Here is a 27,234-nt window from a genome sequence, read left to right as displayed (position 1 = left end):
CATGGGGGCCATGTCCCCCTGTCCCCCCACCCCCATGTCCCTACGTCCCTTGTCCCCCACCCCATGGCCATGTCCCCTGTCCCCTGCCCCACAGCCATGGGGCCATATCCCTCATCCCCGACCCCAGGGCCACATCCCCTGTCCCCACCCCACGTCCCTATGTCCCTTGTCCCCCACGGCTATGGGGCCACGTCCCCTGTCCCCCACCCCCCCAGCCGTGGAGCAGCACCACCAGGCGGGAGGTGGCTCCTGCCCCACCTCAACCCATGGCTGTGGGGCAGGGGGTATCACCCCCCCCCTGCCCCCCGCCCCATGGCCCTGGGACACAGCTGTGGGGCAGGACAGGAGCAGCCATGGGGCAGGAGATGTTGGCTGTCCCCCGTCCCCCAACCCATGACCATGGCGGGGTGGGGGTGAAGCCAGAAGAAGATGGCACCTGCTCGCCTGCCCCACAGCTGTGGGGCAGGAGCTGGCCTGTCCTCTCCCCCGCACCCCACAACCGTGGGGCGAGACCATGGGGCAGGAGATGGCCTGTCCTCTGCCGCCCACCCCACGGCGTGAAGCCCAGAGCACACAGCGGCGACCCACATCCGTGGGGCAGGCGACGCCGTGTCCTTCCCCCCCCAGCTGCCCCACGCGCTTGGGATGAACCGTGGGGCAGGACTTGACGCGAACCCCCTTAAACCCCCGAACGGCCGCGGAGCTGGAGGCGGCGGGGTCCCCTGAGCCCCGCCGTGGGGCGGCCGTGGGGCGGCCGTGGGGCTCACCGGACGATGTTGGGGTGGTCGAAGTGCTCGAGGCGCTTGAGGAGGGCGACCTCGCGGACGGCGCTGAGGGGGAGCCCGTTCTCCGTCGCCTGCACCCGCACCTTCTTCAGGGCCACGAAGCGGCCGCTCCGCAGGTCCCGCGCCTTGTACACGGTGCCGTAGGCGCCCACCCCGATCTCCGCCACCGGCTCGTACTGCGCCCGCCCCTCCTGCGCCATCCTGCCCCACGGGACCCACGGCGACCCGCCGTCAGACCCACGGCAACCCACCGTCAGACCCCCAGGGACCCACGCTGAGACCCTCAGGGAGCCACAGACAGACCCCCGGGGACCCCCAGAGAGACCCCCACACTGCGCCCGCCCCTCCTGCGCCATCCCGCCCCACGGGACCCACGGCGACCCGCCGTCAGACCCACGGCGACCCACACTGAGACCCTCAGGGACCCACAGACAGACCCCCAGGGACCCACAGACAGACCCCCGCGGACCCCCAGAGAGACCCCCAGGGACCCACACACTGCGCCCGCCCCTCCTGCGCCATCCTGCCCCACGGGACCCACGGCGACCCGCCGTCAGACCCACGGCGACCCACCGTCAGACCCCCAGGGACCCACTGTGAAACCCTCAGGGACCCCACAGACAGACCCCCGGGGACCCCCAGGGACCCACACACTGCGCCCGCCCCTCCTGCGCCATCCTGCCCCACGGGACCCACGGCGACCCGCCGTCAGACCCACGGCGACCCACCGTCAGACCCCCAGGGACCCACGCCGAGACCCTCAGGGAGCCACAGACAGACCCCCACAGACAGACCCCCGGGGAGCCACACACTGCGCCCGCCCCTCCTGCGCCATCCTGCCCACGGGACCCACGGCGACCCACCGTCAGACCCACGGCGACCCACCGTCAGACCCCCAGGGACCCACGCTGAGACCCGCAGGGACCCACAGAGAGACCCCCCACAACCCCCAGAGAGACCCCCAGGGACCCACACACTGCGCCCGCCCCTCCTGCGCCATCCTGCCCCACAGGACCCACCGTCAGACCCACGGCAACCCACAGACAGACCCCCAGGGACCCACTGTGAAACCCTCACGGACCCACAGACAGACCCCCCGGGGGACCCCCAGAGAGACCCCCAGGGACCCACACACTGCGCCCGCCCCTCCTGCGCCATCCTGCCCCACGGGACCCACGGCGACCCACCGTCAGACCCACGGCGACCCACAGACAGACCCCCAGAACCCACAGCGAGACCCCCAGGGACCCCCATAACCCGGCACCCCACAGCGAGACCCCGGCCCCCCCCCGGCGAGCCCCCCCCGCCCCCGACCCACCCCCAGCACCCCACGACCTCTAGGACCCCCCTTCAACACCCCCCGCCCCCCAACCACCCTCCCCCATTCAACACCCCCCCCCCCATTCAGACCCCACCACCAGCCCCCCCGGCACTGACAGGCGCGGGCGGGGGCCGGGACCCCCCCGGGGGGTTTGGGGGTGCAAAAAGGGGTGGGGGAGGGGCGCCACGTGCACTTTTTTTGGGGGGGGGGGGGGGGGGGGGGCGGACACAGACGGGCCCCCCCGCACTCACCGGGCGGCGGCGGCGCGGGGCCTGGCCGGGGGGCGGGGCCGGAGGAGCGGAACCAACGAGACGGAGCGGCCGGAAGGGCCTCGCGGTGGGGGGGGGGGGGGGGGAGGGGGGGGGGAAGCGCCCCCTGGTGGCGGGGGGGTCGGGGGCGGAGCGGCTCCGGCCGGGCTCGAACCCGCGGCCCCCCAAGGCCTCGCGTCGCCCCCTGGCGGGCACGGGGGGAAACACACACACACACTGGGGGGGCTCGGCCCCCCCGCCCCCGCCGCGCCCTGTCCGTGGTGCTGAAACGTCCCAGGGCGGCAGCGGGGTCACGGGGGGGGGGGGACACACGCGGGACAGACACGCGGGGGGGACACAGAGGGGACACGGGGGTGGGAACAGTGGGGAGGGACGGACACGGGGGGGGACACAGAAGGACATGGGGGGGACACATGGGGGGAGACACACTGGACACACCGGGGGGGGGGGGACACAGAGGGGACATAGGGGGGACACACGGGGGACGGAGGGGACACACTGGGAATACACGGGGGGGGGGACACAGAGGGGACACAGAGGAGGGACATGGGGGGGATACAGGGGGGACACGGGGGGGGGCCAGGTGACCGGGGGGGGGGGGGGGCACACAGAGACCCAGCCCGGGGCTCCCTCGGTTTATTGATAAAAAGACGGGGGGGGGAGGGAGGGGGAGGGGGCGGGGGGGGTCAGAGGCCTAACAACCTCGTACATCTCATTAGGAGAGAGCCCTTCCTCCCTCCCCGCCCCCCCCCCCCGCCGTGGGGGGGGGGCCCAAATGGCTCCAGTAGCAACAACGAGACACACCCCCCCCCCTAAAACTCAACCCCCCCCAAATCATTTCACACCCCCCCCAAATCACTCCCACCCCCCCACCCCCACCCCCCCCCAGCTCATCCGTGTCACAAATGCGCCCCGGTCTCAGGGCACGGTGACCCGCCTCGCCCCCCCCCCCCACGCCATGGGGGGCACAACAAGATGTGCCCACCCACCCCACCCCCCCCCAAAAAAAAAAAAAACAGTCCAAGCTCCCCCCTGGGGGGGAGGGGGGGGCACCCCAGCCCTTTCCGGGGGGGTGGGGGGGGTGTGTCTGGCCCCAGCCCCATGGCAGGGGGAGGGGGGGGAGGAGGAGGTTGGGGGGGGTGTCAGAAGTCAGGGTCCTCTGAGTCGGGCGGGGGCGGGGGGGCGTCCTCCCGCGCCCCCCCCCAGACGAAGCGGTAGTTGTCCTGCAGGGCCTGCTGCCGCCGGCGCTCCCGCTGCGCCTCCTCCGTGCCCTGCAGCTGGGGGGGGGCACGGGATTGGGGGGGGGACACACACAGCCTTGGGGGGGACATGGAACTGGGGGACACACACCGTGGGGGGGACACACAGCACTCGGGGGGGGGACCATTGGGACAGACGGACGGACACGCACCCCCTCCCCCACCATTGGGGGGACACAACCCACCTCGGGGGGGGGACACACACACAAGCCATGGCGGGGGGGGGGGGACGGGGCACACCCCCTGCCGGCCCCTGTCCCCGCTGTGTCCCCCCCCCACCCCTGTGTCGCACCCCCCCCCCCCCGTGTCCCAGTGTCGTGTCCTCCCCATGTCCTCCCCCCATGTCCCCCCCCCCACCCCAGTGCCATGGCCCCCGCCATCCCCCCCGTGTCCCCCTCCATGTCCCAGTGCCATGTCCTCCCCCTGTGTCCCCCCTGTGTCTCAGTGTCGTGTCCCCCCCAGTGTCCCCCCGCGTCCTCCCATGTCCTCCCCCCATGTCCCCCTCCACACCCCAGTGCCATGTCCCCCCGCCCCAGTGCCGTGTCCCCCCCATGTCCTTCCCCCATGCCCCCCTCCACACCCCAGGGTCGTGTCCCCCCCGTGTCCCCCCTGTGTCCCAGTGCCCCCCCCCCCAGTGCCGTGTCCCCCCCCCGCGCTCACCAGCACGTTGAAGAAGATCTCCTTGAGGCTCCTGCTGTCCTCCTCCGACAGCCACTGCGCCTCCTCCTCCTCGCCCCCCCCCGCCGTCACGATCTTGATCTCGATTTTCCCTGGCCCCAGACAAAAGAGGGAGGGGGGGGGGGATGTGATGTGTGTCAGCAGGGTGCCCCCGCGCCCCCCCCCCCCCCTGCCCCCAAGACCCCCCTACCTTCTGCCCGCAGCCCCTCCTTGGCCAGCAGCTCCCGCACCTCGCTCTCCACCTGCCGCAGGTTCTCCCGGGGGGGGGACGACGGACGGGACGACCCCCGCTGCCGCCCGCTGCCGCCCCCCGCCCCGCTCACCCCCGCCTCGGAGGGGGGGTCGGGGCTGCTCTTCTTCCCTCCTCCCTCCTCTTCTTCCTTCCGCCCCCCCCCGGCTTTGGGGGGGGCCCCCCCCTCCAGCTTGTCCATGAGGCGGTTGAGGGTGGAGGCCAAGGACTTGGACGCCTGGCGACGGTCGAACTCCCCCTTCAGCCCCTCCGTCTCCAGCTCGTCCTCCACCTACGGGTGACAACGGGAGTGAAGGGCGAGGGGGGGGGACACGGCGGGGGGGGGGGGAGGGGTGGGGGTGCCCCCCAGCCCATGCAGGGGGTGCCCAAGGTGCCCCCACCTCGTTGATGATGTTGTCGAACTCCTTCTCCATCTGGGTCTTCACCTCCTCCTTCAGCTGGGCCACCTGCTCCCGCGGCAGCAGCACCGACCCCAGCTCCTTCTCCAAGCCCCCCAGGAGGTCCCCGTCGTCGTCTTCCTCCTCCTCCTCCTCCTCCTCCTCCTCCTCCTCTTCCTCCTTCCCGCCTGCCGGGGGCTCCTCAGGGACAGGGGGAGCCTTCGCTGCCGCCGCCGCTGCCTCCTCCTCCTCCTCGCTCGCCTTCTCCTTGGCCTGGAGGCAAGAGGGAAGTTCCCGGGACCGTCTCCTCGGTGGCACCGGGGAAACTGAGGCAGGGGAGGGGGGGCGCCTGTCCCCGCGCCGCGGGTGGGCGGCCCCCACCTTCTGGGTGCTCTCCTTCAGCTCCTCCATGAACCGCAGCAGGTCCCCGGGGCTCCGGATCACCTTGAAATGGATTTTCTTCCGCGCCTCTGCCAGGCGGCCACCAAAACAGTCAGGGGGGCAACGACAGGGGACAGCCAAGGGCCAGGGGACACGGAGCGGCCACCAACGGCCACCCCGTGGGGACTCACCGGCTGCCTTCGGGGACGGCTCCTCTGCCTGCGGGAAGGAATGGGGGTGATGGAGCTCCTCAAACGTCACCGGCCACCCGTCCCACCCCGCCGGTGGCCACTGTGGCCACTGGGGACTCACCCTGGCGCTGGCCCGCTGGCCATCGGCTTTGCCGGTCACCTCACGCACTCGCTCCCAAAACGCCGCCTCCTTGGCAGGGTCCGGCTCGTCCCCTGGCGTGGCTGGGACAGGAGGGGACAGGGACTGCAGTGTCACCATGGGACAGGAGGGGATGGGGACTGTGGTGTCACCACGGGGCGAGGAGGGGGGACAGGGCGAGAAGGGGACAGGGGCTGCGGTGTCACCATGGGGATAAGGAGGGGACAGGGGCTGCGGTGTCACCATGGGACAGGAGGGGACAGGGGCTGCAGTGTCACCACAGGGATAAGGAGGGGACAGGGGCTGCGGTGTCACCATGGGACAGGAGGGGACAGGGGCTGCGGTGTCACCATAGGGATAAGGAGGGGACGGGGGCTGCGGTGTCACCATGGGACAGGAGGGGACAGGGGCTGCGGTGTCACCATAGGGATAAGGAGGGGACGGGGGCTGCGGTGTCACCACAGGGATAAGGAGGGGACAGGAGCTGCGGTGTCACCACAGGGATAAGGAGGGGACAGGGGCTGCGGTGTCACCATGGGACAGGAGGGGACAGGGGCTGCGGTGTCACCACAGGCATAAGGAGGGGACAGGGGCTGCGGTGTCACCATGGGACAGGAGGGGACAGGGGCTGCGGTGCCACCGCGGGGACGAGATGGAGGACAGGAGCCCTACCGTCCCCAGGAGCCGCCGGTGTCCCCGGGGGGGGCCGCGGGGGGGTCTCCCCGTCCCTCTCCCCCCACAGCCTCGTGTCCAACGTCCGCAGCTCCTCCGAGATCTCCTCCACCTTCCGCTTGGTGTCGGCTGCCGGGGTGGGGGGGGACACGACACGGGACAGACACACCACAACGACACAGAGGGGACGGCGTCACCCCCGCCACGGGGTGCCCGAGGGTTTGTGGCCGGGGGGGGGGGGACACACACACACACACACACGACACCCCCTCAGCCCTCCATCCCCGTTTCGTCCCCAGTACTCACAGACTTGTGCGCGGACGTACTGGACGTACTGGGCCGGGCTGAGGGCGGGCTGGCAGAGGATGGGCTGGGGGGCGGCGGCGGGGGGGGGCCGCAGGAAGGGGTGCCGGCAGAGGCGGGGGGTGTGCACCGTCAGCACGTAGGAGCACGACTGGGGCTCGTCCACCCGGGCGATGTAGTCGCCGGCCCCTTCCTCGCACACGAACTGCGGCGGGAGGCCGGGGCGGGGGGGGACGGGACGCAAGTGGCGCCACGGTGAGGGACACACAAATGTCACACACTCCCCCTACCCCCCCCCGCCTTTTTTTTTCCCCCTCCCCGGGGGGGGCGGTGTGTGTTATCTTACCCGGACTTCGGCCTCCCTGGCCCGGCCGGTGAGGTCGCAGCGGGAGCCGTTGACGTAGCTCTGGCTGTGGTAGCGCTTCAGCCGGTGCTGCTTGGTGGCCTGGGGGGGGGGGACACACAAAAGCATAGGTGGGGGGGGGGGACACACACGCACGAGGAGGGGACAGCAGCGTCCCCAGGGAGAGAGGGGGGGGGAAAAGCCCGGACCTTGGCTGTCTCGTCGTCCCAGTCGAAAGCCGACTGGTAGTAGCCGAGGAAGAGGATGTCACCTTTGATCTCCGACTCTGTGGGGGGAGGCCGGAGGCGTCGGCGGGGGCAGGGGGTGGGGGGGGAAACCGGGCTGGGGTCCGGGATACCGGGCTGGGGTCCCTACCGGGGTCGGGGGGGCACCTGGTGGGGGTCGTTCTGGGACGGGGAGGCACCAGCTGGGGGTCAGGGATACCGATGTGGGGTCTTTACCGGGGCTGGGGGCACGGGGTGGGGGTCAGGGATACTGGTCTGGGGTCCCTACTGGGGTCGGGGGCAGCAGGTGGGGGTCGTTCTGGGACTGGGGGCACCGGGTGGGGGTCAGGGATACTGGTGTGGGGTCCCTAGCGGGGCCAGGGACACTGGGTGGGGGTCAGGGATACTGGGCTGGGGTCTTTACTGGAGTCGGGGGGCACCTGGCCGGGGTCATTCGGGAACTGGGGGCACTGGGTGGGGGTCCAGGATACTGGGCTGGGGTCCCTACTGGGGTTGGGGGGGGGTCAGGGATACCGCCCCGCGTCCTTCCAGGGGGTGGGGGCACTGGTTGGGGTCAGGGGTACCGGCCTGGGAGCCCTCCCGGGGTCAGGGACACCAGTTTGGGGTCCCGCCGGAGCTGGGGACACTGGTCTGGGATGGGGGGGCACCGGTCCCGTGTCCTCCCAGCCCCGGGGGGGCGGAGGGGGGGGCAGGGGCTGGGGGCGCGGGGTCCTACCGGGGTTTGTGGGGACCGTTCCGGGGGGGTGGGGGGGGCACCAGTCCAGGGTCCTACTGGGGACGGGGACAGCGGTACTGGGGACGGGGGCACCAGGGTGGGGACGGGGGGGTCCCCACTGGGGACGGGGGCTCCGAACTGGGGTTGTACTGGGGACGGGGTGGGGGGTCCCCACTGGGGACGGGGGCTCCGAACGGGGGTTGTACTGGGGACGGGGTGGGGGGTCCCCACTGGGGACGGGGGCTCCGAACGGGGGTTGTACTGGGGACGGGGTGGGGGGTCCCCACTGGGGCCGGGGGCTCCAAACTGGGGTTGTACTGGGGACAGGGGCACCACGGTGGGGACGGGGGGGTCCCCACTGGGGACGGGGGGGCGGGGGACACCTTGGGGACACCCCCAGCCCCTTGTCACCTTCCACGTGGTACTGCTGGATGTGCTTCCCGTAGCAGAACTCGTACGTCCACCAGTCCTTGGTCTGGAAAAAGTTGCGGGGGGAGGGAAACCACGGGATGAGGACGGAGGCCACGGGGTGACCCCCCCCCCCACACACACACACACACCCCACCCGCGTCCCCCCCCCCCCCCGACCTTGACGAGGCAGGGGGCGGCTGCCATGGGGCGCAGGAGCTCGGCCACGCCGGAGCCGTTGTAGAGCTGCGCCTCCTCGGCGGGGTCGGGCTGGCGGCGCACGGCGGCGGGGGGCAGGCGGCACTCGTAGCGCTGCTTGAACTTGGAGGCCACCGTCACCACGTCCTCCGCCTGGCGCTGTTGGGGGGGGGTGGGGTGGGGGCACAGGACACACGGCAGGGGCTTGAGGGGGGGCGGCACACCCGGGGACCCGCGTGTCGAGCCGCAGCCCGTCGCCGCTTCCCCTCCGTGCCTCAGTTTCCCCTCCGTGCCTCAGTTTCCCCTTTTTCACCCCGATAAAGGGCTGTGACACCAGGTTGGGGGGGGACAACACAGATCTGTCACTGCAGCTGTTGGGGGGGGGGGGCACACCTGGGGACCCATGTTCACGCTGGGGCCCGTCGCCGCTTCCCCTCCGTGCCTCAGTTTCCCCTTTTTCGCCCCGATAAAGGGCTGTGACACGAGGTTGGGGACACACACACACACAGATCTGTCACTGCAGCTGCTGGGGGGGGGGGGGGGCACACCTGGGGACCCGTGTTCACGCTGGGGCCCGTCGCCGCCTCCCCTCCGTGCCTCAGTTTCCCCTTTTCTCCCCAGTAAAGGGCTGTGACACGCGGGGGCGGGGGGGGGGCCATAGATCTGTCACTGCAGCTGTTGGGGAGGGGTGGGGGGGGGCTCCTCGGTGGCTCCCACCCAACAGCTCTGAGTCAGCGGGGCCCGGTGACGGGGGGGGACACGCGGTGATAAGGGGACACATGGCGTGCGAGGGAGGGATCCGGTGGGGGGGGGGGGCCCACCCCGGGGGGGGCCCACCCCGCAGGAAGGACCTTCTTTCCGTGCCGCCGCGGGCGGATACGGAAACCACAGCCCCACTGGCAACGGAGGGGGGGGCAGACGGCGACGGGGGGGGGACACACCATTACCCTGGAAACGCTCCAAACCCCAGCTGCGCCCCAGCGGAGGAGAGAGAGGTACCGTGGCCGTGCCCCCCCCCCCTCCTTCGACCCCCCCCCCCCCCCCCCACCGCTGCCCAGTCCGGTCCCAGTGCTCCCAGTAGGGCCCCCGGGCATGGCCGGTGCCCCCCCCACTGTGCAAACACTCTCCCGCAGGGCCCTGGCGTTGTCACAGCGTGTCCCTTCCCTGAGTCCCCCCCGTCCCCCCGTGTGTCCCCGTCCCCCCCAAGGCCCAGTGAACCCCGGTGCCCCCTCCCCCAGTACAACCCCAGTTTGGAGCCCCCGGCCCCAGTGGTGACCCCCCCCCGCCCAGTACAACCCCAGCTTGGAGCCCCCATCCCCAGTGGCGACCCCCCCGTCCCCACCGTGGTGTCCCCGTCCCCAGTAGGACCCCGGACTGGTGCCCCCCCACCCCCCGCCCCCTGGAACGGTCCCCACAAACCCCGGTAGGACCCCGCGCCCCCAGCCCCTGCCCCCCCCCTCCGCCCCCCCGGGGCTGGGAGGACACGGGACCGGTGCCCCCCCATCCCAGACCAGTGTCCCCAGCTCCGGCGGGACCCCAAACTGGTGTCCCCGACCCCGGGAGGGCTCCCAGGCCGGTACCCCTGACCCCAATCAGTGCCCCCCACCCCCGGGAAGGACCCGGGGCGGTATCCCTGACCCCCCCCCATCCCTGTAGGGACCCCAGCCCAGTATCCCCGACCCCCACCCGCTGCCCCCGGCCCCAGAACGACCCCCACGAGGTGCCCCCCAAGCCCCGTAGGGACCCCAGCCCAGTATCCCGGATCCCAGCCCGGTATCCCTGACCCCCACCCGCTGCCCCCACCCCCGTGAAGACCCGGGACGGTGCCCCCGACGCCGACAAAGACCCCACATCGGTATCCCTGACCCCCACCCGGTGTCCCCGGCCCCGGAACGACCCCCAAGCAGTGCCCCCGACCCCTGTAGGGACCCCGGGACGGTGGCCCCGGCCCCGGTAAAGACCCCACATCGGTACCCCTGGCCCCGGAAAGACCCCCAGGCAGTGCCCCAGACCCTGGGCCGGTGCCCCCGGCCCCGGTAAAGACCCCAAACTGGTATCCCTGACCCCCACCCGGTGCCCCCGGTCCAAGAACGACCCCGGCCGGTGCCCCCGGCCCCGGTAGAGACCCCAGGCCGGTACCCCCGACCCCCACCCGATGCCCCCGGCCCCGAAACGACCCCGGACAGCTGCCTCGGCCGCCGCTAGGGCCCCCAGGGCAGTGCCGCCGAACCCCCGGTCGTTACCCCTGACCCCCACCCGGTGCCCCCGGTAATGCCCGGGGCCGGTGCCCGTCCCCGCCGCCCACCTGCCCGGCCAGCACGGGCTCGGCGAGGATCTCCAGGCCGTACTTGAGCTCGCTCAGTTCCTGCAGGTTGAGGGCGGCGCGGGCCCCCGGCAGCGGCCGCCCCGGGCCCAGCACCGCCAGCACCACCAGAAGCGCCGGGCCCGAGCCCGGGCCCCGCCGCGCCGCCATCTTTCCCCCCCCCCACCCCCCGGTCCTGCCGCCACTTCCGCCCGCCGCCTTCCCGCGTCCGCCCCGCCCACCGCCGTCCCGCGCGGCGGTTGGACCGCCCACCCGCCCGTCAGCGCCCAGCGCGCCTCCCATTGGCAGGAGCCCGGCGGTGACGCCCCCGAGGTTGAGGCCGCTGCGGGAGGGTGGGAGGCGATTGGGCTGAGTCGGCGCCGGCGGCAGCCAATGGGGAGGCGGGGCTCGGCCGGCCCCGATGACGCCAAGGCGGGCTCTTAAAGGAGCAGGGCGGCGGCTTCCCATTGGCCGAGCGGGATGCAGGCGATCCCGGCGCTCTGATTGGCGGAGGGCGGCAGAGCATCCCGGGGGGGTGGGGGGGGGGGGTGTGTGTGCGTGGGGGGGGGGTGTCACGTCACATCCCCCCCATCTCCCCACGGCCCCCACGTCGCCCCCCCCCCGCCAGTCTCCCCTTAACCCCCCCCAGCCCCCCAGGACCCCTCAGCATCCCCTCACACCCCCCCGCCGAGCTCCTCAGCCCCCCCCCCAGCCCTCCCAATCCCCCCCCAATCTCCCCCTAACTCCCCAGCAGCCCCCCAGAATCCCCCCAACTCCCCCCGAACTCCTCAGCCCTCCCCCAGCCCCCCCAACCTCACCCCGGACCTCCCAGTGCCCCCCAGTGCCCCCCAGAACCCCCCAATCTCCCCCCACCCCCCCAGCAACCCCCCAGAATCCCCTCAGCCGCCCCCCCGAACTCCTCAGCCCCCCGGCACCCCCCCCCCCAACCTCCCCCCGGCCCTCCCAGTGCCCCCCAGAACCCCCCCAATGTCCCTCAAACCCCCCCCCCAGAATCCCCCCAGCATCCTCCCAGCGGCCCCCCCCGGGGCCCCCCCCCGGGTGCAGGCAGGGTGCAGCCAGCCCAGCCCCGGCCTCCCACCCCCCCCACCCCCCCCCGGTGCCCGCCCCCCCCCCCGCCTCAATGGGCCCGTTGTGCGGCCCCACGCGTGGGCAACAAAGCCCGAGTTGTAGCAGCCGGGGGGGGACTGGGGGGGGGGGGGGGGGGGCTGATTCCCCCCCCCCCGTCAGGCCCGATGCGACGGCGACACAAAGCGGTGTCACCGGCGGCCGCCCCCTCCCTCCTTTGTGTGTGTCCCCCCCCTCCCCGGGGCTGCGGCGGTGCCGTTCCCGGCCGGGGCCGCCGGGGGCGCCCTGGCCCCCCCCCCCGCCCCCCCCCCCCCCCCGCTTCCCCCCCCCTCCGCTGCCGGTGCCGGTGCGGGGCCGCGGAGCGCCGGGACCCGCCGGCGGAGCCCAGGTAGGGCCGGAGCCTTCGTTGTCGCGACATGTCGCGGCGGGGGATGGGCACCTCCCGCCGCCCACACGGCCCCGACACCGCCCCCCCACCCCCCCCGAGCCGGTTTCCCCCCCCGGCCCCCCCCCGCATCCCCCGGCCCCGCTCCCGCTGCACCCCCTCGCCCGCCCCCAGCCCTTAGACCCCCCCCAGCCCCCCTCAGCATCCCCCGACCTCCCCCAGGCCCCCCCAGCCCTTAGACCCCCGCAGCCGCCCCCCAGCATCCCCCGGCCCCCCCCAGTCCCCCCCAGCCCTTAGACACCCCCCCCGCCCCCCCCCCGCATCCCCTGGGCCTCCTGCCCCCCTTCCCCCCCCGCATCCCCCCAAACACCCCTCGGCCCCACAAACCCCCCCCGACCCCCATTGCCTGATCCCCCCCCACTTTAATCCCCCCCCGTCCTTGGACAAAGCCCCCGAGGGGGATGGGGGGAGGGGGGGGGGGAGTGTGTGGGTGCCCCCCCCGCCCCCCCCCCCGACGCTGTCCCCGTGTCCCCAGGCCGGTGCCGTGGGGGGCAGGGCCATGAGCGTGGGCTGAGACCCCCGGCCCCCGCCCCCACCCCGCCGGGACCCTCGCCCACCCCGAGGTGAGGGCGCTGGGGGGCACCGGGGGGCACTGGGGGGTGCTGGGGGGCGCTGGGAAGGACTGGGAGGCACTGGGGGTCACTGGGAGGCACTGGTTTGAACTGGTGGATTGGGAGGCACTTGGGGGGGCACTGGGTCGCGCTGGTTTGCAGGGGGGGCGCTGGCTTGCCCCGGGAGGAGTTGGGGGCACTGGTTTGCACTGGTTTGCACTGGGAGGAGCTGAGTCGTACTGGGCAGTGCTGGGGGCACTGGTTTGCACTGGTGTGCACTGGGGGCACTGGGAGGAGCTGGGGGCACTGGGTCGCACTGGTGTGCACTGGTGTGTGCTTGGGCACTGGGGGCACTGGTGCGCACTGGGCTGCACTGGGTTGCACTGGTGTGTACTGGGTTGCACTGGGTTACACTGGGTTGTACTGGTGTGTACTGGGTTGCACGGGTGTGCACTGGGTTGCACTGGTGTGTACTGGTGCGCACTGGTGTGTACCGGTGTGCACTGGGTTGCACTGGGTTGTACTGGTGCATACTGGGTTGCACTGGGTTGCATGGGGGTGTGTATGGGTGTGCATGGGTTGCACTGGGTTGCACTGGGTTGTACTGGTGCATACTGGGTTGCACTGGGTTGTACTGGTGTGCACTGGGTTGCACTGGGTTGCACTGGGTTGCACTGGCGCGTACTGGGTTGCACTGGGTTGCACTGGGTTACACTGGTGTGTACTGGTGTGCACTGGGTTGCACTGGGTTGTACTGGGTTGCACTAGTGCATACTGGGTTGCACTGGGTTGCACTGGTGCGTACTGGGTTGCACTGGGTTGCACTGGGTTGTACTGGTGCATACTGGGTTGCACTGGGTTGCACTGGGTTACACTGGTGTGTACTGGTGTGCACTGGGGTGCACTGGGTTGCACTAGTGCATACTGGGTTGCACTGGGTTGCACTGGTGTGCACTGGTGTGTACTGGGTTGCACTGGGTTGCATTGGGTTGTACCGGTGTGTACTGGGTTGCATTGGGTTGCACGGGTGTGCACGGGTGTGCACTGGGTTGCACGGGTGCGTACTGGTGCATACTGGTGCGTACTGGTGCGTACTGGTGCGTACTGGTGCGTACTGGTGCGCGGTGCCCAGCCCAGGATGCGGGGGGCCCAGCGCTCCTGCCTGCTGCTGCTGCTGGCCTCGGCCTCGCTGGCCGCGCTGCTGCTGCACCTCTGGGCCCCCAAGGGCCCCCCCAGCGTGGACCTGCGCCGGCCCCCCCCCGAGCGCCTGCTGCCCCCCCCCATGGCCCCCCCCGCCCGCGCCTACCCCCACGTCCCCTTCCGCATCAAGGAGGAGGTCATGGAGTAAGGACCCGGGGGGGGCGCGCGGGGGGGGGGGGGCTGGGGGCACCCTATGGGGTGGGGGTGGCCATAGGTGGGGACTGGGACCCCCAGGGTGGGGGCTGGGGGTACCTATGGGGTGGGGGTACCTATGGGTGGGGGCACCTATGGGGTGGGGGTGCCCATAGATGGGAGCCGGGACCCCCAGGGTGGGGGCTGGGGGTACCTATGGGTGGGGGCACCTATGGGGTGGGGGTGGCCATAGGTGGGAGCCGGGACCCCCAGGGTGGGGGCTGGGGGTACCTATGGGTGGGGGCACCTATGGGGTGGGGGTGGCCATAGATGGGGGCTGGGACCCCCAGGGTGGGGGCTGGGGGTACCTATGGGTGGGGGCACCTATGGGGTGGGGGTGGCCATAGGTGGGAGCCGGGACCCCCAGGGTGGGGGCTGGGAGTACCTATGGGTGGGGGCGCCTATGGGGTGGGGGTACCTATGGGTGGGGGCACCTATGGGGTGGGGGTGCCCATAGATGGGGACTGGGACCCCCAGGGTGGGGGCTGGGAGTACCTATGGGTGGGGGTACCTATGGGGTGGGGGTACCTATGGGTGGGGGCACCTATGGGTGGGGGCACCTATGGGGTGGGGGCACCCATGGGTGGGGGCACCTATGGGGTGGGGGTGGCCATAGATGGGGGCTGGGACCCCCAGGGTGGGGGCTGGGGGTACCTATGGGTGGGGGCACCTATGGGTGGGGGCACCTATGGGGTGGGGGTGCCCATAGATGGGAGCCGGGACCCCCAGGGTGGGGGCTGGGAGTACCTATGGGTGGGGGCACCTATGGGGTGGGGGTACCTATGGGTGGGGGCACCCATGGGTGGGGGCACCTATGGGGTGGGGGTGCCCATAGGTGGGGGCTGGAACCCTCAGGGTGGGGCTGGGGGTGGCCATGGGTGTGGGGTGGGACCCCCGGGGGGGGGCTGGGGGCACCCATGGGTGGGGGTACCTATGGGCTGGATGTACCTATGGGGTGGGCTGGGGGGTCCTCACAGTAGGTGCCCCCATGGGGTGGAGGCACCCGTGGGTGGGGGTACCCAAGGGTGGGGGGCAGCTGGGGCACCCATGGGATTGGGGGCACCCTGGGGAGGGGGTGATGGGGCGATGCTGGGGTGGCCCTGGGTGGTACTGGGAGGTGCCAGGGTGGGTGCTGGGGTGACGCTGGGTGGTCCTGGGTGGCCCTGGGTGGTACTGGGTGGTCCTGGGTGGATGCCGGGGTGATGCTGGGTGATGCTGGGGTGATGCTGGGTGGCCCTGGGTGGCCCCGGGTGGCCTTGGGTGGTCCTGGGTGGCCCCGGGTGGTCCTGGGTGGATGCCGGGGTGATGCTGGGTGATGCTGGGGTGATGCTGGGTGGCCCTGGGTGGCCCCGGGTGGCCTTGGGTGGTCCTGGGTGGCCCCGGGTGGTCCTGGGTGGATGCCGGGGTGATGCTGGGTGATGCTGGGGTGATGCTGGGTGGCCCTGGGTGGCCCCGGGTGGCCTTGGGTGGTCCTGGGTGGCCCCGGGTGGTCCTGGGTGGATGCCTGGGTGGTCCTGGGTGGCCCTGGGTGGCCCGGGGTGGTCCCTGGTGGTATTGGGAGTTGCCAGGGTGGGTGCTGGGGTGATCCTGGGTGGCCCCGGGTGGCCTTGGGTGGTCCTGGGTGGTCCTGGGTGGCCCCGGGTGGCCCTGGGTGGCCTGGGGTGGTCCCTGGTGGTATTGGGAGGTGCCCAGGTGGGTGCTGGGGTGACGCTGGGTGGACCCAGGTGGTCCCGGGTGGTCCTGGGTGGCCCTGGGTGGTCCTGGGAGGTGCCAGGGTGGGTGTTGGGGTGGCCCTGGGTGGGTGCTGGGGTGATGCTGGGTGGACCCGGGTGGTCCTGGGTGGCCCTGGGTGGTCCAGGATGGCCCCAGGTGGTCCGGGGCAGATGCCGGGGTGATGCTGGGCGATGCCGGGTGATGCCGGGGTGACGCTGGGCGGTGCTGGGCGGGTGCCCCCCGGCCCGCGGTGACCCGGGGGGGGGTCCAGGCTGCTGCCCAGGAACGGGTGCTCCTGCGAGGCCGAGGCGGGGCTGGCGCTGCCCCTCCAGCGGCAGCTCTTCGGGCAGGGCCCCGGCGTCGACTTCGCCAGCACCTTCGGCCCCGGCGAGAGGCTGCGGCTGCAGCGCCAGCGGGAGCGCGAGTACCACAGCTACCGCCTGCGGTGAGCCCCGCACCCGCACCGGGACCCCCAGGGGGCAGGATGGGACCCCCTGGCGTCAGCGTGGGGCATGGTGGGACCCCAAGGAGCAGGACGGGACCCCCTGGGATCAGTGTGGGGCAGGATGGGACCCCCAAGGAGCAGGATGAGACCCCCTGGGCTCAGCACTGGGCAGAATGGGACCCCCAAGGAGCAGGATGGGACCCCCAGGGATCAGTGTGGGGCAGGGTGGGACCCCCAAGAAGCAGGATGGGACCCCCAGGGAGCAGGATGAGACCCCCAGGGATCAGCATTGGGCAGAATGGGACCCCCAGGGAGCAGGACGGGACCCCCTGGGGTCGGTGTGGGGCAGGATGGGACCCCCAAGGAGCAGGATGAGACCCCCAGGGAGCAGGATGAGACCCCCAGGGATCAGCATTGGGCAGAATGGGACCCCCAGGGAGCAGGACGGGACCCCCTGGGGTCGGTGTGGGGCAGGATGGGACCCCCAAGGAGCAGGATGGGACCCCCAGGGGTCAGTGTGGGGCATGGTGGGACCCCCAAGGAGCAGGATGAGACCCCCAGGGATCAGCATTGGGCAGAATGGGACCCCCAGGGAGCAGGACGGGACCCCCTGGGGTCGGTGTGGGGCAGGATGGGACCCCCAAGGAGCAGGATGGGACCCCCAGGGGTCAGTGTGGGGCATGGTGGGACCCCCAAGGAGCAGGATGGGACCCCCTGGGGTCAGTGTGGGGCAGAATGGGACCCCCAGGGAGCAGGACGGGACCCCCAAGGAGCAGGACGGGACCCCCAAGGAGCAGGATGGGACCCCCTGGGGTCAGTGTGGGGCAGGATGGGACCCCCAGGGAGCAGGACGGGACCCCCTGGGATCAGCGTGGGGCAGGATGGGACCCCCAAGGAGCAGGATGGGACCCCCTGGGGTCAGTGTGGGGCAGGATGGGACCCCCAAGGAGCAGGACGGGACCCCCAAGGAGCAGGATGGGACCCCGTGGGTTCAGTGTGGGGCAGGATGGGACCCCCAAGGAGCAGGATGAGACCCCCAGGGATCAGCATTGGGCAGAATGGGACCCCAAGGAGCAGGATGGGACCCCCAGGGATCAGCATTGGGCAGAATGGGACCCCCAGGGAGCAGGACGGGACCCCCAGGGGTCAGTGTGGGGCAGGATGAGACCCCCAGGATCAGTATGGGGCATGGGGGGGGCCCCCTGGGCTCAGCACTGGTCAGGATGAGACCCCCCTGGGATTGGTGTGGGGCAAGATGGGACCCCCCCGGGGGACCCCCAAGGAGCAGGACGGGACCCTTTGGGATCGGTGTGGGCGCCCCCCGCCGGGCTCAGCACGGGGCAGGATGGGGGTCCCCCCCGGCCCCGGGGCTGGGCGTGGGGCAGGGGGGTGTGGGGCAGGGCGGGGGGGGGTCCCCGGCTGAGCACCCCCCCCCCCCCCTGCAGGGTGCAGTCCCCGGCCGAGCGGCTGCTCATCGTCCGCGCCAACTCCCCCCTGGAGTACCCGGCCCAGGGCGTGGAGGTGCGGCCGCTGCAGACCGTGCTGGTGCCCGGTGAGGGGGGGCACGGGGGGGGCACGGGGGGGCAGGGGGGGAAGAAGGGTGGGGGGGCAGAGGGGCATGGGGGGGGCAAGGGGGTATTGGGGGGGCACGGAGGCATTGGGGTGGTGCGGGGGCGGCAGGGGGGGAAGAAGGGTGGGGGGCACAGGAGCAATGGGGGGGGCAGGGGGGTATTGGGGGGGCACGGAGGGGCACAGGGCAGGGGGGGAGCAAGGGTGGGGGGGCAGAGGGGCATTGGGGGGGCACGGGGGGCATTGGGGTGGTGCGGGGGCGGCGGGGGGGAAGAAGGGTGGGGGGGCAGAGGGGCATGGGGGGGGCAAGGGGGTATTGGGGGGCAGGGGGGGAGCAAGGGTGGGGGGGCAGAGGGGCATTGGGGGGGCACGGGGGGGCAGGGGGGGAAGAAGGGTGGGGGGGCAGAGGGGCATGGGGGGGCACGGGGGTATTGGGGTGGTGCGGGGGCGGCGGGGGGGAAGAAGGGTGGGGGGGCAGAGGGGCATGGGGGGGGCACGGGGGTATTGGGGGGGCACGGGGTGGGCAGGGGGGGAAGAAGGGTGGGGGGGCAGAGGGGCATGGGGGGGGCAAGGGGGTATTGGGGGGCAGGGGGGGAGCAAGGGTGGGGGGGCAGAGGGGCATTGGGGGGGCACGGGGGTATTGGGGGGGCACGGGGTGGGCAGGGGGGGAAGAAGGGTGGGGGGGCAGAGGGGCATGGGGGGGGCAAGGGGGTATTGGGGGGCAGGGGGGGAGCAAGGGTGGGGGGGCAGAGGGGCATTGGGGGGGCACGGGGGGGCAGGGGGGGAAGAAGGGTGGGGAGCACAGGAGCACTGGGGGGGGCAGGGGGGCATTGGGGTGGTGCGGGGGGGGAAAGGGGGGCAAGAAGGGTGGGGGGCAGAGGGGCATACCGGGGCACGGGGGTATTGGGGGGGCACGGGGTGGGCAGGGGGGAAGAAGGGTGGGGGGCACAGGAGCAATGGGGGGGGCAGGGGGGCATTGGGGGGGCACGGAGGGGCACAGGGCAGGGGGGGAGCAAGGGTGGGGGGGCAGAGGGGCATTGGGGGGGCACGGGGGTATTGGGGGGGCACGGGGTGGGCAGGGGGGGAAGAAGGGTGGGGGGGCAGAGGGGCATGGGGGGGGCAAGGGGGTATTGGGGGGCAGGGGGGGAGCAAGGGTGGGGGGGCAGAGGGGCATTGGGGGGGCACGGGGGGGCAGGGGGGGAAGAAGGGTGGGGGGCAGAGGGGCATGGGGGGGCAGGGGGGTATTGGGGGGGCAGGGGGGCATTGGGGTGGTGCAGGGGGGGAAAGGGGGGCAAGAAGGGTGGGGGGCAGAGGGGCATAGCGGGGGCACGGGGGTATTGGGGGGGCACGGGGTGGGCAGGGGGGGAAGAAGGGTGGGGGGCAGAGGGGCATGGGGGGGGCAGGGGGGTAGTGGGGGGGGACAGGGGCATTGGGGTGGTACGGAGGGGGGAAAGGGGGGCAAGAAGGGTGGGGGGCACAGGAGCACTGGGGGGGCACCGGAGTATTGGGGGGGCAGGGGGGTATTGGGGGGGCACGGGGGGGCACAGGGCAGGGGGGGAGCAAGGGTGGGGGGGCAGAGGGGCATTGGGGGGGCACTGGGGGGGGCACGGGGGAGCAGGGGCACGGGGGGAACAAGGTGGGGGGCACAGGAGCACTGGGGGGGCACAGGAGCATTGGGGTGGTACAGGGGGGGCACGGGGGGGTCAAGAGGGGAACAAGGGCGGGGGGCACAGGAGCATGGGGGGGACAGTGGGGCATTGGGGGGGCAGAGGGCTGGGGGGGCACAGGGGTATCGGGGGGGCACGGGGGGGGGGGCAAGGGGGGGAATAAGTGTGGGGGGGCAGAGGGGCATTGGGGGGGCACAAGGTCAAGGGGGGGGAGCACATACTGGGGGGCGCCGGGGGGGGCCGTGGGGCCGTGGCGAGACCTTGGGGGGGGGGGGAGGCCTGTGGGTGGGCGCCCCCCCCTGCCCCCCGCTCACCACCCCGTGTCCGCGGCCCCCCAGGGCTCAGCCTGCAGGCCAGGGCCAGGAAAAGCTACCAGGTGAGGGCGGGGCGGGGCAGGGGCGTGGTCCTGCGTGGGCGGGGCGCGGGGTGGGGTGTGAGCGGGGCGGGGACGTGGGTGGGGTGTGGGCAGGGTGAGGTCCTGCCTCATCAGGGCGTGGTCAGCGCGTGGGTGGGGCGTGGCGGGGCGTGGTCCTGCATGGGCAGGGTGTGGCAGGGCGTGGTCCTTTGTGGGTGGGGCGTGGTGGGGCGTGGTCCTGCATGGGTGGGGCGCGGTCCTTCATGGGCAGGGCGTGGTCCTTTGTGGGTGGGGCGTGGTGGGGCGTGGTCCTGCATGGGTGGGGCGTGGTCCTTCATGGGCAGGGCGTGGCAGGGCGTGGTCCTTTGTGGGTGGGGCGGGGCGGGGCGTGGTCCTGCATGGGTGGGGTGTGGTCCTTCATGGGCAGGGCGTGGCAGGGCATGGTCATTTGTGGGTGGGGCGTGGCGGGGCGTGGTCCTGCATGGGTGGGGCGTGGTCCTCCATGGGCGGGGCGGGGTCCTGCATGGGTGGGGCGTGGTCCTTCATGGGCGTGGCGTGGCAGGGCGTGGTCCTTCATGGGCAGGGTGTGGCAGGGCGTGGTCCTTTGTGGGTGGGGCGTGGTGGGGCGTGGTCCTGTATGGGCGGGGCATGGTCCTTCATGGGCAGGGCATGGCAGGGCATGGTCCTTTGTGGGTGGGGCGTGGTGGGGCGTGGTCCTGCATGGGCGGGGCGTGGTCAGGCACGGTCAGGGCGTGGTCCTGCGGGCGGGGTGTGGACAGGGTGCGGTCAGGGCGTGGTCCTGCTTAGGCAGGGCGTGGGTGGGGCGTGGTCAGGGCGTGGTGAGGCGTGGCCCCGCCCGGGTGCAGCAGCCCTGCCGGGTGCCGGGCGGGGCCCTGGCGTGTTCCAGGCGTGGTCACCCCCCCCCCGGGGCTCTGTGTGGGTCCCCCCCGTCCCCTCCCCCGCAGGTGAACCTGACGGCCACCATGGGGACGCTGGCGGTGGCCGCCGTGGTGGAGGGCGTGGAGCTGCGGGGGGAGGGGCAGCCCCACCTCTCGCTGGCCGCCGCCCGCCTGGACCACCTCAACCGCCAGCTCCAGTTCGTCACCTACACCAACACCCTCTTCCACCCCGACACCGCCGACATCGGTGGGTGCCGCGGGGGGGGACCTGCACGGGTGCTGGCCCCACGGGTGGTCCCTGGGTGGGTGCTGGCCCCATAGGGGGGACCTAGATGGGTCCTGGCCCTATGGGTGCCATGGGTGGTCCCTGGATGAGAGCTGGCCCCATGGGTGGTCCCTGGATGGGTGCTGGTCCCATGGATGCCACGGGTGGTCCTGGGATGGCTACTGGTCCCATGGGTGCCATGGGTGGTCCCTGGGTGGGTGCTGGTCCCATGGATGCCACGGGTGGTCCTGGGATGGCTACTGGCCCCATGGGTGCCATGGGTGGTTCTTGGATGGGTGCTGGCCCCATGGGTGGTCCCTGGATGGGTGCTGGCCCTGGAGGACCATGGGTGGTTCTTGGATGGCTGCTGGCCCTATGGGTGCCATGGGTGGTCCCTGGATGGGTCCTGGCCCTGGAGGACCACAGGTGGTCCCTGGGTGGCTGCTGGCCCCATGGGTGGTCCCTGGATGGGTGCTGGCCCTATGGGTGCCATGGGTGGTCCCTGGATGGGAGCTGGCCTCATGGGTGGGACCTTGATGGGTGCTGGTCCCATGGATGCCACGGGTGGTCCTGGGATGGCTACTGGTCCCATGGGTGCCATGGGTGGTCCCTGGGTGGGTGCTGGTCCCATGGATGCCACGGGTGGTCCTGGGATGGCTACTGGCCCCATGGGTGCCATGGGTGGTTCTTGGATGGGTGCTGGCCCCATGGGTGGTCCCTGGATGGGTGCTGGCCCTGGAGGACCATGGGTGGTTCTTAGATGGCTGCTGGCCCTATGGGTGCCATGGGTGGTCCCTGGATGGGTCCTGGCCCTGGAGGACCACAGGTGGTCCCTGGGTGGCTGCTGGCCCCATGGGTGGTCCCTGGATGGGTGCTGGCCCTATGGGTGCCATGGGTGGTCCCTGGATGGGAGCTGGCCTCATGGGTGGGACCTTGATGGGTGCTGGTCCCATGGATGCCACGGGTGGTCCTGGGATGGCTACTGGTCCCATGGGTGCCATGGGTGGTCCCTGGGTGGGTGCTGGTCCCATGGATGCCACGGGTGGTCCTGGGATGGCTACTGGCCCCATGGGTGCCATGGGTGGTTCTTGGATGGGTGCTGGCCCCATGGGTGGTCCCTGGATGGGTGCTGGCCCTGGAGGACCATGGGTGGTTCTTGGATGGCTGCTGGCCCTATGGGTGCCATGGGTGGTCCCTGGATGGGTCCTGGCCCTGGAGGACCACAGGTGGTCCCTGGGTGGCTGCTGGCCCCATGGGTGGTCCCTGGGTGGGTGCTGGCCCTATGGGTGCCACGGGTGGTCCCTGGATGGCTACTGGCCCTACGGGTGCCGCAGAGGGTCCCTGCCCCCTGGGGCTGCCGCGGTGGCTGGCTCGGGCCCAGTGACGTCCCCATGGTGGGTGCCCCCGAGGGTGCGGGACCCCCCCGGGGGTGGGTGGGGACCCCCCCCCGGACCCCCCCGCGCCCCCTTGGCCTCCCAGTGCAGTTCTCCACCCCCGGGCACGAGGCCGCCTTCGCCATCCGCATCCGCCACCCGCCCCCCCCCCGCCTCTACGGCCACGGGCCCCCCGGCGACGACGGGGACGACGGGGACAGCGGGGACAGAGGTGAGCCCCGGGGACACACCTCCCACCCCAGAACCAGCCCTCCCAGTGCGGGGTGTCCCAGTCCCCCCAGTGAGTGCCCCAGTCCCCCCAGTCCCCTCAGGGGGTGCCCCAGTCCCCCCAGTGGGTGCCCAGTTGTTCCCCCAGTACCCCCAGTGGCTGCCCCAGTCCCCCCAGTGCGGGGTGTCCCAGTCCCCTCAGGGGGTGCCCCAGTCCCCCCAGTGGGTGCCCAGTTGTCCCCCCAGTACCCCCAGTGGCTGCCCCGGTCCCCCCAGTGCGGGGTGTCCCAGTCCCCTCAGTGGGTGCCCCAGTCCCCCCAGTGGGTGCCCAGTCCCCCCAGTCCCCCCAGTGCGGGGTGTCCCAGTCCCCCCAGTGTGAGTGCCCCAATCCCCCCATTCCCCCCAGTGGGTGCCCAGTCGTCCCAGTCCCCTCAGTGGCTGCCCCAGTCCCCCGTGTGGGTGTCCCAGTTCCCCCCAGTGGGTGCCCAGTTGTCCCAGTCCCCCCAGTGTGGGGTGTCCCAGTCCCCTCAGTGGGTGTCCCAGTCCCCCCAGTGGGTGCCCAGTCATCCCAGTCCCCCCAGTGTGGGTGTCCCAGTCCCCCCAGTCAGTGCCCAGTCGTCCCAGTCCCCCCAGTGTGGTTGTCCAGTCCCCCCAGTCCCCCCAGTGGGTGGTGGGTGCCCAGTCCCCCCAGTGTGGGTGTCCCAGTCCCCACAGTGGGTGCCCAGTCCCCCCAGTCCGGGTGTCCCAGTCCCCACAGTGTGAGTGCCCCAGTCCCCCCAGTGGGTGCCCAGTCCCGCCAGTCCCCCCAGTGTGGGTGTCCCAGTCCCCTCAGTGGGTGTCCCAGTCCCCCCAGTGTGAGTGCCCCAGTCCCCCCATTCCCCCCAGTGGGTGCCCAGTCGTCCCAGTCCCCTCAGTGGCTGCCCCAGTCCCCCGTGTGGGTGTCCCAGTTCCCCCCAGTGAGTGCCCAGTTGTCCCAGTTCCCCCAGTGCGGGGTGTCCCAGTCCCCTCAGTGGGTGTCCCAGTCCCCCCAGTGGGTGCCCAGTCGTCCCAGTCCCCCCAGTGTGGGTGTCCCAGTCCCCCCAGTCAGTGCCCAGTCGTCCCAGTCCCCTCAGTGGGTGTCCCAGTCCCCCCAGTGGGTGCCCAGTCGTCCCAGTCCCCCCAGTGTGGGTGTCCCAGTCTCCCCAGTCAGTGCCCAGTCGTCCCAGTCCCCCCAGTGTGGTTGTCCAGTCCCCCCAGTCCCCCCAGTGGGTGGTGGGTGCCCTGTCCCCCCAGTGTGGGTGTCCCAGTCCCCACAGTGGGTGCCCAGTCCCCCCAGTCCGGGTGTCCCAGTCCCCACAGTGTGAGTGCCCCAGTCCCCCCAGTGGGTGCCCAGTCCCGCCAGTCCCCCCAGTGTGGGTGTCCCAGTCCCCTCAGTGGGTGTCCCAGTCCCCCCAGTGTGAGTGCCCCAATCCCCCCATTCCCCCCAGTGGGTGCCCAGTCGTCCCAGTCCCCTCAGTGGCTGCCCCAGTCCCCCGTGTGGGTGTCCCAGTTCCCCCCGGTGGGTGCCCAGTTGTCCCAGTCCCCCCAGTGCGGGGTGTCCAGTCCCCTCAGTGGGTGCCCAGTCCCCCCAGTGGGTGCCCAGTTCCCCCAGTCCCCCCAGTGGGTGCCCAGTCGTCCCAGTCCCCCCAGTGTGGTTGTCCAGTCCCCCCAGTCCCCTCAGTGGGTGGTCCCAGTCCCTCCAGTGTGGGTGTCCCAGTCCCCCCAGTGGGTGTCCCAGTCCCCCCAGTGTGAGTGCCCCAGTCCCCCCAGTCCCCCCAATGGGTGCCCCAGTCCCCCTGGTGCCCCCAGTCCCCCCAGTGGGTGCCCAGTCCCCCCAGTGTGGGTGCCCCAGTCCCCCGGTGGGGTGTCCCAGTCCCCCCAGTGTGGTGTCCCAGTCCCCCAGTGTGAGTGCCCCAGTCCCCCCAGTCCCCCCAATGGGTGCCCCAGTCCCCCTGCTGCCCCAGTCCCCCCAGTGGGTGCCCAGTCCCCCAGTGTGGTGCCCCAGTCCCCCCGGTGGGTGCCCAGTCGTCCCAGTCCCCCCCAGTGGGTGTCCCAGTGCCCCCAGTAGATGCCCACTCCCCCCGCCGATGTCATCCCCCCCCCCCCAGCGTACAACGTCTCGGCGCTGGTGACGGTGGCCACCAAGACGTTCCTGCGGTACGAGAAGCTGCGGGGGCTCATCGCCAGCATCCGCCGGTTCTACCCCACCCTCCCCATCGTGGTGGCCGACGACAGCCAGCGCCCCGAGCCCCTGCAGGGCCCCCACATCGAGCACTACCTCATGCCCTTCGGCAAGGTGGGGGGGGGACATGGGGGGCGGTGGGGAGCGGGACCCCAGGGGTTGGGGACGCCGTGGGGCCGGCAGGGCCGTGGGACCCCAGGGAGGGGGGACATGGGGGGCTGACGGGGGGTGGGAGCCCAGTGGACGCTGTGGGGCTGGGAGGGCTGTGGGACCCCAGGAAGGGGGGACATGGGGGGCTGACAGGGGGGTGGGACCCCAGTGGACGCTGTGGGGCTGGAGGGCTGTGGGACCCCAGGAAGGGGGACATGGGGGCTGACAGGGGGGTGGGACCCCAGTGGACGCTGTGGGGCTGGGAGGGCTGTGGGACCCCAGAAGGGGACATGGGGGGCTGGCCAGGGCCGTGGGACCCCGGGGATTGGGGACATGTGGGGCTGGCAGAGCCATGGGACCCCAGGAAGGGGGGATGGGGGGCTGGGGCAGAGCCATGGGGATGTGGGACAGCAGGGAGGGGGGACATGGGGGCTCTAGCAGGGCTATGGGGCTGGGGAACACCGTGGGGCTGGCAGGGCCATGGGACCCCAGGGATGGGGGGCATGGGGGGGCTCTAGCAGGGCTGTGGGGGAGTGGGACCCCAGGGAGGGGGAGATGGGGGGCAGGATGGGGGGCAGGGGGGAGCGGGATCCCAGGGAATTGGGACACTGTGGGGCCGGGAGGGCCGCGGGACCCCAGGAAGGGGTGACATGGGGGGCTGACAGGGGTGTGGGACCCCAGGGAAGGGGGACATGTGGGGCTGGGAGGTCCATGAGGATGTGGGACACCGGGCGGGGGGGGCCGGCCGGCCATGGGGGGGCTGGCAGGGGCGCAGGACCCCAGTGCACACTGTGGGGCCGGGAGGGCTGTGGGACCCCCAGGGATGGGGAGAGGTGGCGGGGGGGGGTGGGAGCCGAGGGAGCGGGGCCGTGTGGGGGGGGGGGCCGTGGGGAGCTGAGGCCGGCGGGGGGGGGGGTCCCGCAGGGCTGGTTCGCCGGGAGGAACCTGGCGGTGTCGCAGGTGACCACCAAGTACGTGCTGTGGGTGGACGACGACTTCATCTTCACCCCCCGCACCCGCCTGGAGAAGCTGGTGGACGTGCTGGAGAGAACCAGCCTGGACCTGGTGGGGGCACCGGGGGGGGGGGGGGGTTGGGGGTGTAGGGGGGGGGGTACCCAGGGGGGTTGCTGGTGAGCGGGCGGGGTCCCCACGAGCTGGGTAAGGGGGTGTCCCGGTGTCCCCCGGTCTCCCCCAGAGCGCCTCCACCCCCCCAGTGTCTCCAGTGTCTCCAGGGCCGCCCAGTGTCCCCCCCAGTGCGCCCCCCATGTCTCCAGTGCCCCCCCCCAGTGCCCCCCCAGTGTCCCCATTGCTCCCTGGTGTCCCCCCCAGTGCCCCCCCCCAGTGTCTCCAGTGCCCCCCAGTGTCCCCCCCAGTGCTCCCCCCAGTGTCTCCAGTGCCCCCCCATGTCTCCAGTGCCCCCCCCAGTGCCCCCCCAGTGTCCCCATTGCTCCCTGGTGTCCCCAGTGCCCCCCCCATGTCTCCAGTGCCCCCCCCCCAGTGCCCCCCAGTGTCCCCCCCAGTGCCCCCCCAGTGTCTCCAGTGCCCCCCCATGTCTCCAGTGCCCCCCCCAGTGCCCCCCCAGTGTCCCCATTGCTCCCTGGTGTCCCCAGTGTCCCCCCAGTGTCCCCCCAGTGCCCCCCCCATGTCTCCAGTTCCCCCCCCAGTGCCCCCCCAGTGTCCCCATTGCTCCCTGGTGTCCCCAGTGCCCCCCAGTGTCCCCCCCAGTGCTCCCCCCAGTGTCTCCAGTGCCCCCCCATGTCTCCAGTGCCCCCCCCAGTGCCCCCCCAGTGTCCCCATTGCTCCCTGGTGTCCCCAGTGCCCCCAGTGTCCCCCCCAGTGCCCCCCCCAGTGTCTCCAGTGCCCCCCCATGTCTCCAGTGCCCCCCCCCAGTGCCCCCCCAGTGTCCCCATTGCTCCCTGGTGTCCCCAGTGCCCCCCAGTGTCCCCCCAGTGCCCCCCCCAGTGTCTCCAGTGCCCCCCCATGTCTCCAGTGCCCCCCCCAGTGCCCCCCCAGTGTCCCCATTGCTCCCTGGTGTCCCCAGTGTCGTCCCCAGTGTCCCC

General features: G+C 72.3%; 2 protein-coding genes across 2 annotated transcripts; one reads left to right on the top strand and one right to left on the bottom strand.

The window, feature by feature from the left end:
- Positions 1–3,260: 3,260 nt before the first annotated feature.
- On the bottom strand, positions 3,261–11,340 carry OS9 (OS9 endoplasmic reticulum lectin). Its single transcript, XM_074571837.1, has 14 exons — positions 10,840–11,340; positions 8,517–8,693; positions 8,340–8,403; positions 7,178–7,254; positions 6,972–7,070; positions 6,629–6,830; positions 6,323–6,451; positions 5,633–5,733; positions 5,512–5,539; positions 5,321–5,409; positions 4,943–5,212; positions 4,503–4,833; positions 4,295–4,404; positions 3,261–3,652 (listed from the first exon to the last, which is right to left on the bottom strand). Exons 1-14 carry the CDS (start codon positions 11,302–11,304, stop codon positions 3,518–3,520), a joined length of 2,277 nt encoding a protein of 758 aa, XP_074427938.1. The 5' UTR covers positions 11,305–11,340; the 3' UTR covers positions 3,261–3,517.
- B4GALNT1 (beta-1,4-N-acetyl-galactosaminyltransferase 1) lies at positions 9,403–26,264 on the top strand (the record flags this gene model as incomplete). Its single annotated transcript, XM_074571836.1, has 10 exons — positions 9,403–9,529; positions 12,843–12,930; positions 14,056–14,262; positions 16,295–16,468; positions 17,914–18,020; positions 20,043–20,080; positions 21,025–21,205; positions 22,703–22,828; positions 24,951–25,138; positions 26,099–26,264. Coding segments are annotated over exons 3-10 (1,186 nt in total), but the record flags the coding sequence as incomplete, so codon positions are not given.
- Between the last annotated feature and the right edge of the window lie 970 nt (positions 26,265–27,234).

This window comes from Larus michahellis, unplaced genomic scaffold (assembly GCF_964199755.1).
Source record: "Larus michahellis unplaced genomic scaffold, bLarMic1.1 SCAFFOLD_500, whole genome shotgun sequence".
NCBI lineage: Eukaryota > Metazoa > Chordata > Aves > Charadriiformes > Laridae > Larus > Larus michahellis.
This window is presented reverse-complemented; position numbering and strand designations above follow the sequence as displayed.

Excerpts from the sequence above, each read along its gene's own strand:
- OS9 (XM_074571837.1), bottom strand. The coding sequence starts at position 11,304 with ATGGGAAGCCGCCGCCCTGCTCCTTTAAGAGCCCGCCTTGGCGTCATC. Across the intron at positions 7,255-8,339 it reads CCAGCAGTACCACGTGGAAG|AGTCGGAGATCAAAGGTGAC; the intron begins GTGACAAGGGGC and ends CTCCCCCCACAG. Across the intron at positions 6,831-6,971 it reads CCAGGGAGGCCGAAGTCCGG|TTCGTGTGCGAGGAAGGGGC; the intron begins GTAAGATAACAC and ends CTCCCGCCGCAG.